The 11,814-nt window shown below is 37.4% G+C and overlaps 1 protein-coding gene across 4 annotated transcripts in view; it reads right to left on the bottom strand.

Annotated features, from left to right (window-relative positions):
• Window positions 1–1,184: 1,184 nt before the first annotated feature.
• The window catches only part of TRAPPC11 (trafficking protein particle complex subunit 11), a 28,439-nt gene continuing 17,809 nt past the window's right edge, over window positions 1,185–11,814 (bottom strand). For 3 of the 4 annotated variants that reach the window (XM_032988402.2, XM_042808010.1, XM_042808011.1), the window contains exons 19-29: window positions 11,615–11,802; window positions 10,783–10,931; window positions 9,107–9,228; window positions 8,324–8,443; window positions 7,894–7,959; window positions 7,635–7,791; window positions 5,914–6,022; window positions 5,113–5,204; window positions 4,091–4,224; window positions 3,541–3,708; window positions 1,185–2,152 (exon numbers count right to left, since the gene is read on the bottom strand). In XM_032988402.2, coding sequence (XP_032844293.2) covers window positions 2,108–2,152; window positions 3,541–3,708; window positions 4,091–4,224; window positions 5,113–5,204; window positions 5,914–6,022; window positions 7,635–7,791; window positions 7,894–7,959; window positions 8,324–8,443; window positions 9,107–9,228; window positions 10,783–10,931; window positions 11,615–11,802 — 1,350 coding nt within the window. In that variant the 3' untranslated portion in view covers window positions 1,185–2,107. Of the gene's footprint in view, window positions 2,153–3,540; window positions 3,709–4,090; window positions 4,225–5,112; window positions 5,205–5,913; window positions 6,023–7,634; window positions 7,792–7,893; window positions 7,960–8,323; window positions 8,444–9,106; window positions 9,229–10,782; window positions 10,932–11,614; window positions 11,803–11,814 lie in introns of those variants that run through there. The other variant, XM_042808012.1, reaches the window with a different exon arrangement.

Below are 11,814 nucleotides of genomic sequence, written 5' to 3'. Positions count from 1 at the left end.
AAATAGACTACATTTAAGTAGTATACATTGAAGTTTGAATGGTGCTCATCAAAATACAGTAAACGATAAAAAACTGCACTTAAAAAGGCCGTATATATTTCAGTGTATCTCCTCAAGACTTCCAAAGGGATTTGGGTTATGAATCACAAACATTCCCCTCAGCCTTAGAGTCTTATGAGTCAGGAAGATAGTCATCATTAATCACTTCTCAAGCATTTTTAACAAGGTGGTTCCTGCTTGCTGCATGTTTTCATTCACATCAGTCATTTACATAGCATAAAAGGTGTGCCTAGCATTTTACAGACAACTAAGACAAAAATTTTTGCTTTGTACTGTTCGTAGCTACAATAAGATCACACAAAACAAGAAAAGGTTCTCTCTGCAGAAATAGAAATTACAACTACAGCAAAGCAGCAAATAATTTTTTTTTCCATGGTGTGAGCTAAGTTTGCATTTCTAGGTTACTTTTATACAGTTCCTACTTCTATTACTCACTATTTTAAGTAGAAAACTATTTACACAATTCACTTAAGACTAATATCATTATAACCACGAAAGCATTTTATGCCCTCCTCTTTCTCAAAGGAATGCAAATTGCTATTTTGCTGTTAGACCATTTCAGGGGAGGGGAACAAAGGCACCCCAGTCCTGCACTGAACATTTACACCACTTGCATCAACATGTCTTTTAAGAAGCAGCAGCAGAGGTGCCAGAGTTGCTGTAATCCAAGTGGTTACTTACAGGGGAAAAAAAAAAAAAAAAATCTGGAAATGAAATATATTTTCCACTCTTAAGAAAAAAAAATAGAGATAAGATACCTATTGCATGTCTGCTACTTAGTTCATGATATTTAATCAAAGAATAAGGAAGGCTTAATTTCTTCTTCCCAGCATAGTTTATTAGTCATCGTCTTTTCCTCCACTATACACTGAAAAAAACCCTCATAATACAACTACATCTGCACTCCACGGAAAAGTTGTATATGCTCATTCAGATTTTCTCAGGACTGCCAACTAGCCTACAGTCCTTTCACTGGTAAGGCATGTTTACATGATTCTAATGCTTTGATAAAAGTATTACAGCTGTTATTTTGGATTTCAGTGCCATAAATGAATGTATCAGCCCACAGGACAGACCAAAGTAATGAAACAACAGCTGTGAAAACAATGCAATTAAGGACACAGTTTCAGAAGTACTCCGTTACAAGCTGTTTATTAGAACTTCACTTTGACAATAAATAAGGTATTTCCCAAGCAATCAAAATGTAATTATTTAGAAAGTTAAACAACTGAAGTTTTCACAATGCATTTTTTATATACATGATTTACTATATTTTAAACACCAGTTCATCCAGAGCTGTACAACAGTAGGATGTCCGTTTCTTAAATTCACACAGCAGGAGACTACCAAAACACATCTTTAATCTGGAAGCTGCGTGTATAAAAATAATCCAAAGCCATATTAGCTTCAGGTTGGATAGTCCAACTGTTACAAATCGATCTCTGTGTTCATTAGACTAGCTGCTGAATTCAAATTTGGATGTATGGCTTAACTAGCAGAAATAGGGCCTTTTAGATTTATGGTTTTAAAGAACTAGTAAGCCGCTCAATTCCAACGGTAGAACACAACCACTTGTAGTTTACTGTGCTACTGCACACCCTGTTCTGCCCTCAACGCAAGTGGCACATAAGCTTCTGTAAAGGGTGATCATTTTCAGTGTTGTAAATCTCAGTTAAGTACAACCTTTGCAATTCAACTTACTGTTAATTATGAAAATGTCTTTCGGTTTTGGTCAAATGAATTAGCATTTCTTCACTTAAATACTCAAGCCATTTAATACACCTTAATAATACTTTTAAGGGTTTGACATTCAAAGTTAACTTCAAAAGAAAGTTCCTGTTAAATAAAGCACCAAGTTTTCCCCGTATGTTTAAAGAAAGTCTATGAAAGACTAGGTTTTTTTTAAAACATTAGTTCTGCTAAGAGTTGTAATTGAAAAATAAAATTTACTTCTTATGGTTTGATCAAAGCCATGTTTCCAAAGTAAGCTTTACATATTCTGTGCAACATCCCATTTTCTTCAAGTGCAGAGGTACAGGTCTCAAAGTTATGCAGCTGCAATCGAGTTATCATCTGCTTGACGACCCTGAGGCTTTAGGAAAATAAAGACAGAGAATTAAAAACCAAAAACCCAACAAAACACACAGAAGACTTGCCATGAAACTCACTTTGCAATACATTGTGTTGATCAGCGTAGCCCTAGTACACCAGTGTAACATTACTTCTAATGTTAGGTTTCCAATAGCAGCACAAACACAAGACATCAACTGAATTTTCCATTTGGCCCAGTGAACACTCAGTAGAGGCCTCAGCACTTTAACTGCTGTTAAATGCCGAGAGCATCTCTGCACACATTTGGACAGCCCAGCACAAGGCCCAGGTGATCAGAGTTCTGAGTTACTGCAGTATAAAAAAGATGAGAATTATCAATGCGTGAAGCAGGAATGAGACTGACAGCTTCTTGGAGGAACTTTAAGCAGAATGAGATGTGAGAGCATGAGGAGGAAGTTTTAAAGAAGAAAGAGGCATCCTTACAATAAGGTTTTTTGAGGTCCTGACAACTCCAAAGCAAAAGCAAAGAATTCTGAAACCTGAAACACCACACTTTTGAGGAAAAAACCCCACCTTTTTTACTGACTTAGGAGGACATCTTGGCAACCAATCTAGAAGAGCCACTGATTGACAGCACACGCAAAAAGTTCGTTCTGCCTATCTCTTTTGGCTAAAACAGAACTGAAATAATGCCAGGCCTGTTTCCTGGAAACAGGATTAGATGTCTGAACAAGTCCATCTGAAGTTATATAAACAAACTCTTCAGGCTCTTTACTTGCTAAGAGTCTGACTAAAGTGAATACAATATTCTGGAGACAGAAGCAGTGGAATGAGAAAGCATTATTTGGGCAACTGGATTTAAATGATTCTTAAGAAGTCAAAAGAAGCCTGTGATCCATTTTTCATGACATGATTGAATTGTCTTCAGAGTCATACCACTTAAAAAAATCTGGACTGATTGACTCACTAAGACATGGTTTTAGAAGTTATTTAGGGAAGTGTAAGACACTACAGTGTTTCTGAACCTAGTCATATGGGTTGCTCAAACACTTTTTTTCAGAAGGGCTACAAATTATGGCGTAAAGTATTTAATTACATTTAGCTCACTCCATTGTACTCAAAATATAGATGACTAAAACTCATTTTACAGACTAAGACAGGGAATAACAGGGACAGGCTAAGCGCATTCAGCTAATTTGTCTAATTGTAACCAAATACCTGTCGCACTTAAACAGATTTCTTAAGGATTTTGGTTGATGACACCAATGCACAACCCAAGACTTTTCAAAGCAAGTAAGTCTGATACAAGATGGCCATTTTAGTCTGCTTAGAAGCACTCAGCTTTAAACAGAGCTAGGGCGGTAGTCCCCAAAAACTAAGTAGCCCCGCCAGGAGCCCTTAAACAAAAGGCGCTTCTCACAGTCTTACCTTTACAAAAATGTGTGTCGGTATGAATCGTCTGAGCAACTGATTAGTAAAGTTTGGGAATCGCAACAAGTTAACATGAAGAGATGGTAACTGCTGATATCCAGCCATCAGAGGATAGAAGTTATACAACATTTCCTGCTGTGTGCCAGGAAGGATTCTTAACCGGATCTTAAAAAAGAAAAAAGCCACAAAGATAGATAAGTTCTGTGACAAAAAGTAGTCCTCTGTTTACTTTCTATTTATACACTGTTTACTTTCTGAGGTTGGAAAGAATGCAACTATTTTCCTATTCTAGTTAAACTATTACTTCTATACTGAAACACCATGTTACCCATAAACAACATGACAAACGGCTCCTAGTCAGGTTTCCATTTCGCCCTTCTTTGAACTGAGCCTGCATCCCCATGTGTTCTTCCAGACAGAATTTACCATACTTTAAACAACTAAAAAGCAATGAGTTTGTCGTCTCTGCACATCAGTGTAAGTCTAAACAATGTACTCTTCACTACCAGATAAGCCAGCAGGATCAGTAGGTGGGACAGCTTTGTACCTGTTTAAGGCCAGAGAACATGAAGGCATCACTGGGTTCCACTGACACCTCCACATCCTGAACTAAGTTGGTCTTATTTTGCAGGTGATATTTGACAGGTAAGGATTCTCGGACTCGACCAAACGATGGCAGATCTTTAGAAAGAAAGTAAGTAATCTCAAATGCAAAATGCATTTTAAAGTTCCATACATTAAAAAATAAGTCTATCGCAAAGAGCGGTGAAAAGTTTGAAGATACAATAACAGGCATCTAAAGCATTTCTGACAAGATTTTTCAGAGAAAGACTAAAGAACAGAGCAGAACTCCATTGCAACTTTTCAATTACGCTTTTTCAACTCCTAGTTATAAAACCACTGCCTGCTAACACTGTCCAGCAGTGCTAGCTAGGAAGTCATTTTGGTTGCTGCTGGGCATTTTCAGCTTCCCAAAATCTTACCAGATACTGTCAGGAACCTCCTTCAAAATATAACAGGAAAAGATGGTGGAAGAGTCTCAGTACAAATGAACACAGAGAGAAAAGCACAGGAATTCTGTGTGTTCAGTGAACGCTCCCCTTCTGCTCTGGTGCAGGTGAAGTGCTAGAACAGAGACAGTTCACCTGCCCACAAGCAGCTCCAATTCTCCAGGCTGTTTCTCTCCTGTGATGCAGCCAGTGCATGGGTGGATGGAACAATTCTTGCCCTAGGCACCTAGAGAAACCTACTGGGAAGGCAGTATCAGCAGAGGTAACTCTGGCCTCTGTGTTGCCATGTAACACAGGTCGATCCACTGACAGCTCTTAAGAGAACGCATTCGTGTAACTACCTCCCAGCTCTCCCCTTGAAATGAAGAAGGGGAAGAGGGGCAAGGCTTGAGGCAGTCTAAACCATGATAACAGTTTCTTTCACTAGCTCCATAGTACCCAGCACCAGTTTTCTGTCTTTTGGTACGGTAAATGCAAGCTCTGTATGCTGTAAAACTTTGGCAGTCCTAAAAACCTCACAAATTTATTTGAGACACATATGATGCCAGATTAATATTACCTGCATTAACATGGAGGGGAATGCTCTCTACAATCACATGCGGTAGAGTGATGATTGTACTAACAACAGGTACACTTTCCACAGGTGAACTTCTGCAGGAAAAAGTCAAACACAGGCCATGTTGAAAGTTATACATCATAAAGGACTGAGTATACCAAAAGAACATCACTTCTATGTGGCTAAACTAAAATGATAGTAATTTCAGGGGTGGAAAGGAAAACCCCCAAATCCTTACGTTGGACTGGTTGAAGTGGGCAAAGAAAGTGCCATGGAGATAAAATAGCAAAAGGCAAGTGAAAACACTAAACAACTGTAAAACTAAACAAAAGCAAACTAGAAGAAAGATATACCTCAACATTTGTCTTTGAAAACTGAGTGAATACATAAACCCACAAAAACAGTTTTCCCACTTAAAAAGTTTGTTTGTTTCTATCACAAAGCTATCCCTTTGACTTGGCTTCTCAAGCTAAGTATTTTATGACTGGAGAAAACAGACACTGGAAGGTGACAAAACAGTTCTGTAATTAACATAAGATCTTGCAAAGAAGAAAGCTTCATGGATGTTAAAACCATATGCACGTAATATTTTTCTCTTAAGTGAAACACGTATTTATTCAAAAGTCCAACAAGCTAAGCAGTAAGTAGTAAGGTCCGAAGTCTAGACAGTGCTTGCTACTGGAAGATCCAAAAATCAAAAAGGCCAATGCCCATCACCACCACCCCCCCCAACACCAACTCATCATCATCCCTAAAACCAAATCAGCTTATTTCCTCTCCCCATCCAGGCCAAGAGATACTCACCTCTTCCAAGAAATGATATAACATCCAGTTGCCACTCCACTAGCATTAGTAACTGGAGGACATCGAAGGCAAAAGCACTCACTGGCACTCTCACCTGTCTGTAAAACAACTATCAGCAAGATTTTGTTTAAAATCAAAGTGTAATCATTCCTGCAGAAGCCATCAAGTCTAAAAATCCAACAACACTAACACAAGTGTTCAGCCAGAAAGACCTTTGAAGTGCTTTGCAAACTATACCTACGTAATGTGTAAATTCAATAAAGATTGTAAAATACCCCAATATATAAAAGGGTGACATATACAAATATATGACAGTTTACTTTTTGAACAGCATTATGAAATCTTTCATGTACACACAGAACAGGTCATTGCAAATTTAGAGTTCATGCACACAAAAAGGCAAAATAATGCCAATTCAAATTTTATACTTCTCTCACAGCAAATTCCAGGACATCAGCATAAAATGTCTCTTGTTTTAAAATGAAAATGAACACTGACATTTCTCCTCTTCTACCCAAAGGGATGAGAGGTGGGGAAAGGGGAACACAAGAAAATTCCACTGGGTTTGAGTTTTCACTTTTTTTTTTTCTTCCTTCTTCCCGCCCACCTCAGTTGAGTGAACTAAAAAAAAAAGTACCTTTTCACATGGAATGATTTTTTTTATTTTTAAGTATTAAGAAAATAGGTGCTTCCGTCATTCAAAATAATAATTAATATTAATTAAGTCTTACAAGAAAAAAGATAAATAAAATCAACCAAAAAGTGGACAGCTTCATAGCTGGTATCTGAGGGGGTTTATACCTTCTGGCAGTTGGCTCTTTAGGAGCATCAACCAGAAGCCACAAAGCACAAAATGCCAGAGCTAAAGATGAAATCTCATAGTTTGAAGATGAAAGAACATGGGCAATAATTGCTTTCTGCCAGGTAACCCTTGAATCTATAGAGGAACTAAAGTCTTGCAAGTCCTTTATTACATGGGTGGACAGCTGCCCTACCATCAGGCAGCAATCCAGACTGCCTCATTTTATTCCAAGTTTTGACAGAATATACACATTTTCACAACTCTGACTCAGCAAATCCAAAAATCTTCCAGTAAAACACTGGCTTTGCATCAGCTCTACTGCTAAGTACTCCATTTATATGGTTTTAAAGCTAACATACTAACCTCTTAACGGTTGAAATCTGTAAGATATTTTTACATTTAATTGATAAGTTATTAAATTATGTTAGTATAAAAAAAGATGCTTACTTCTAACTGTTCTTTATAGTCTACCCTGTCTAGCTTCAGATTTTTCAGCTTCATGACTGCAATCATGGACATTGATGACTTTAGCCTTTGGATGCTGCCTCTATCACATGGTAAAGTGTTGGCATTCCAGAAAGTATATGTAGTCCACAAACACTGGAAATACTGAGTATCTTTCATATGGATATCTAAGAAGTTGCAAAGCAGAAGTACTTTCAAGTGCTTTCCCTTACATCTGTTATATTTAGAATTTTGCTTACCATCTATCATTGAAGTCTATTTACTTGATCTAGTGCAGTAGAACTACATTTTGAAGCATACTGCTGTCTAAGTTGTGTTCTGGTAAGCAACTATAAACAGAAGCTGCTTAATACTAGAGTTTGATAAGCAAATGCTGTTTATTGTCCCCCTTTCTTATTCCCAACTTATGCAGAAAGTATCCTCACAATAGGGAGCATAATCTAAGAAAACTTACCGTTCTCCACATAAGATTCCAGCTGATCTACTGGCGTCATGGAAGCTGACAGCTGTAGCTGGCTGGTTACAATGGTGAGAGGCCACGGAGAGGCACTCAGGATGTCTGTCATCAGTAAAAATGGTATATCTGCAAATACTCTGTCCAAGTGCTCCAACTGTCAAAACCAGACACAAGATCTTGCTATTTCTAACAAAACAGGGTGCAACCATTGAGAGTGGTGCGATTCCAAAATATCAAGAACTTTTCAAACACACACCTTTGTGGAGACAAATTTGACAGCAACATCAAAAGGAAATACTGTTTCTATGGTTACAGTTTCATCCTGTATGCGTAACAAAAGGGGTGGGCAGAAGAGAGAAAAAACAGTTATATTCACAGTTTCAGACCTGGCTACCGATGTCAAGAGTTACTAACGTAAAATCACTTTTAATCATCATTTTAACAAAGCCCTCTCCAGGGCAGAATGTACTTGTAGTTATTAAAAAAAATATATATATAGAAAGGCTTTCTTCCGATTATACTTATGAAGCTGCTCACCCTAAATGGGGCTACCATACTGCTGATTTGACATTTTTCTATCAAGTAGAAATGCTTCTAAGAGACTTAGAAATACAGCTGTTAGGTTGAGAATATTCACTATATTTCATAAATGTATTTCCAGCAATTGGTGTATCTTTACATCTTACCCGGTGGCACTTGCAGAGGATTTCTTTCCCCTCAACGACAGTGTTGATTAAATAAGAAACATAAACCAGAAACATTCTTGCACCAACTGTTCCACAACGAATGTATATTGGTTTCTCCAGCTGCAAAATAAAGGAGACAGTATGAGCCAAGCTACACCTAACATACATTATTAAGACCTAAAGATATCCAAGATTTGTTAGTCATCTTACTTGGTCCAAGAGGGCAATAGTAGAATGGATATTATTTTGACCATAAAGAATCTCCTACAGTGCATGATCTTAATCATACAGTGCATGATTTGAATCAGAGTAGCACAGCTCCAGTTGCTTTGATACCAGTGACTGTCTGTTACTTAACAGTACAAGAAAAGAGCTGTTAGTATGTAATAAATGATATACGCAACTACTAATTTACTAGTCACAATTACAATTTGGTGCAACATCTGCATACTTGATGCTCTACCATGTCAAATCACACCTGCTGACTATTATTATTATCTACTATCCATTAGGCAGTGCATTTAATAATAGTTGAGATCAACCTCCTTATTTCTTATGTCAGCTGTATCACCAATTCCAGAATACACCTTATTCCCAAATTTAGTCTAAAATGGGATCTAGCAAAATAAATAAACTACAAGTAAACAGGTAAAATATGCCATAAGCATTTCATTTATTCATTCAGATATCTGCAACTAAATATAGGTCCTTTTATGGGAGTCTTGTATTAGTTGATCCCCATTTTCTTAACTGTCACATAGAAAGAAGGTTTTAAGATTTCACCTTTTCCCCTGGTTGCAAGTCTCCTACAGGGATATCGGGAAGCAGTGCAGGAAAGGAGTCATCACATGTGTCTGTTCCATGAAGAGTCACCTGAGTTTTCTGAGTCAGGTTGGCATCTTGGCCTAGGATTAAAAACAGTCTTCATATCCACACAGGCTTACATCACTGAAGCATGAAAGCAATAACTAAAAAACTGTAAGATACTAATCTCAAAAAGCAATACACAAGGAATTAACATTGTTCATTTGGTTGAGGGAGGCTTTCAAAAGTACCAGCAGAGGCTAGATTTGACAACACCTTACGTTTTCTAACTTGGAGGGACGACATCCTGCAATGTTTGTGTTTCATCTATTTTGGCCAGGAAAAAAGAAATCTCAGAAATCAGAAATCATACCTTGATGTTCTCTACCACATACAAAAACACAACATGAATACACAATCAAAGTTTTTCTTGGTATTCTATACGAAGTAAAATGCAAGTTTCACAGTTCTCCAATTCTTCTGTTTTCAAGAGCATGGCTTCATGATTTTACACTGTTTTTAAAACTGTTCTTCCAAACCCATGTTGAAAATACATAAAAAACCCAAATGTATAGATGTTAAATGATACCATTCTTCAGTCAGAGGTTGACTAGAATAATGACATTACTGCAATTGTGCGATAATTTTCAAAGCAAAACAAGCCACATCTTGCCAAAGAGTTGCAACTGTGGAAAATATATCACCTTCCCTACAATTGAAGTGTCACATTTCAATTGGGTGTTTTTTAATGCCATCAGCAAGCCCACATTGACCTTGCATATCACACGTTAAGAGTCAAGATCAAGAGGAGAAAATTAAATTAAAAAAAAAAAAAAAAAGACGACTAACTATTAAACACTGCTTTAGGAGCCAAGCCCAAACATCCAATTAAGTTCAAAGAACGCTCCACTGACTTTAATGAACTGTACAACTATATAGGGAATGTGGTTCTATTTCAGAGTAGACAGCACATATTGCATCCTATATGCTAGTGACTTCAGTGTTTTTACTTTTTAGGATAATTGCTACAAATAGGCATACCAACAGTAACATTTGGACTTCACATATTGAAAACTGTCAGCAATAACTACATACAGCTATCTAGGACTTAAAAATACAACATTTGCAATTTTTCATTTTCATTTGAAGGAATATTGGTCTCAGTTCACCACCACTTCCCAAATTTCAAATGGTTTAAAAAACAAACTACACTGTCCATGGCAGCAAAAAAAAAAAAAGCTGGGATGGCTGCAGGGAAAACACCCACAAAGACTGTACTTAAAAAGCATTTATCTATCACTGTTTAATGCTTTCATCTCAGCAGGAAAAAGATCTCTTGAGAAAAATTTAGTTACGAGTAGATTAAATAAAAGGCTAGGAAGGAATACAAAAAGCTTCCATGTTTTCTTTCAAACTTGTAAAGATTTATCTTTTGAAAATACCCACGTAAACACTACAGACGAGCGGTGGTTAAGGTAACCATAACTGAATGAGACTGTTAGCTCTTGTTCTTACCACTGGTATCTCATCATTCCCAACCTTCATTCTGGTTTGGCTCTTAATTACTGCAGGAAAGCCATTTACTATATTTTTCTACATTGCATTAAAGAGTCAATTAGGAGACTGTTGGATTAAAAGAAAATAATCCCAAATACCTGGCTTTAAACCTGCTGTAAGTTTAACATCTTTGGCCACTGTCTCCTCATGTGACTGGACTGTCACAATCAGACAATACATTTCATTAGTCAGGGCAGGAGGTTCATGACGGAGCTGAACAGAAATGTTTGGCACTCTAGAAATAATCCTTTAAGAGAAAAGACTCAGTTATTGTATGTTTCTTAGATAACAAGTTTTTAAGCCTAGTTTAAAGGAGATTAAAACAGCCCATTTTTAAAGAGAATTCTGACAACTGGTGGCCTATTCAACTAGGAGATATGAGACTCCTGAAAAGCAACATGATGGGAACAATTCTATAAAACCAGTTTGGAACCCCAGCAAATAAGCATTAATGATTCAGATGTTCTGCAAGGAAAGAAAAAAGCACCCTTACCAACAGCAATTGGATTTAATTCTTTTGAATACATTTAAATTAGCATTAGCCTATTCATTAATAATTATTTTCCAATAAAGTTTCTTAGGGATTCCTTGTTTGTGTGATGGCTTTTATAAGAGAACAATAACACATCCTAGTTTGCACAAAGATCTGGGAAGAGTCTGCCTAGTAAAGTTAGGTGAAGGGGAGAACTAAAGCATACTTGGTATGCTCAGAAATCAATGCAAGCTTCTTCTGTACTTCTAACCATCTGGAGCCTCAAAAGTCCTAAAGAATTAATATAGTACCTATCTTATCTCCAGATAAGTAAAGACATTTTAAAAAGCTCATGTTAAAGAAGTCCCGACAAGTCTTTCTTCTTTTAGGCAGAGTGACCAGGACTTCACAGGAGACTCACGATGATACACCACATTTATTTTCAAGTTCTTACTCACATGGTGCTTGCCTGAATAGTCAAGCTGTCCCAGTGCACTTCATTATCTGGAAGCTTAGGTCTTCGCCTGAAGGAACGTGCTGCCTGCAACGCCTCCTGAGATGAAGCAGCATCTCCACCTCCCCCACGCCAGTTCAGAATCACACATCGGCCAGATTCACTTCCCAGGATCAAATCCACGGAGGTGATCTGATAGACACA

The sequence above is a fragment of the Tyto alba genome, unplaced genomic scaffold (genome assembly GCF_018691265.1).
Source record: "Tyto alba isolate M040663 unplaced genomic scaffold, T.alba_DEE_v4.0 Super-Scaffold_6, whole genome shotgun sequence".
Lineage (NCBI taxonomy): Eukaryota > Metazoa > Chordata > Aves > Strigiformes > Tytonidae > Tyto > Tyto alba.
The sequence above is the reverse complement of the archived record's forward strand: the minus strand, read 5'-3'. Positions and strand labels throughout refer to the sequence as shown.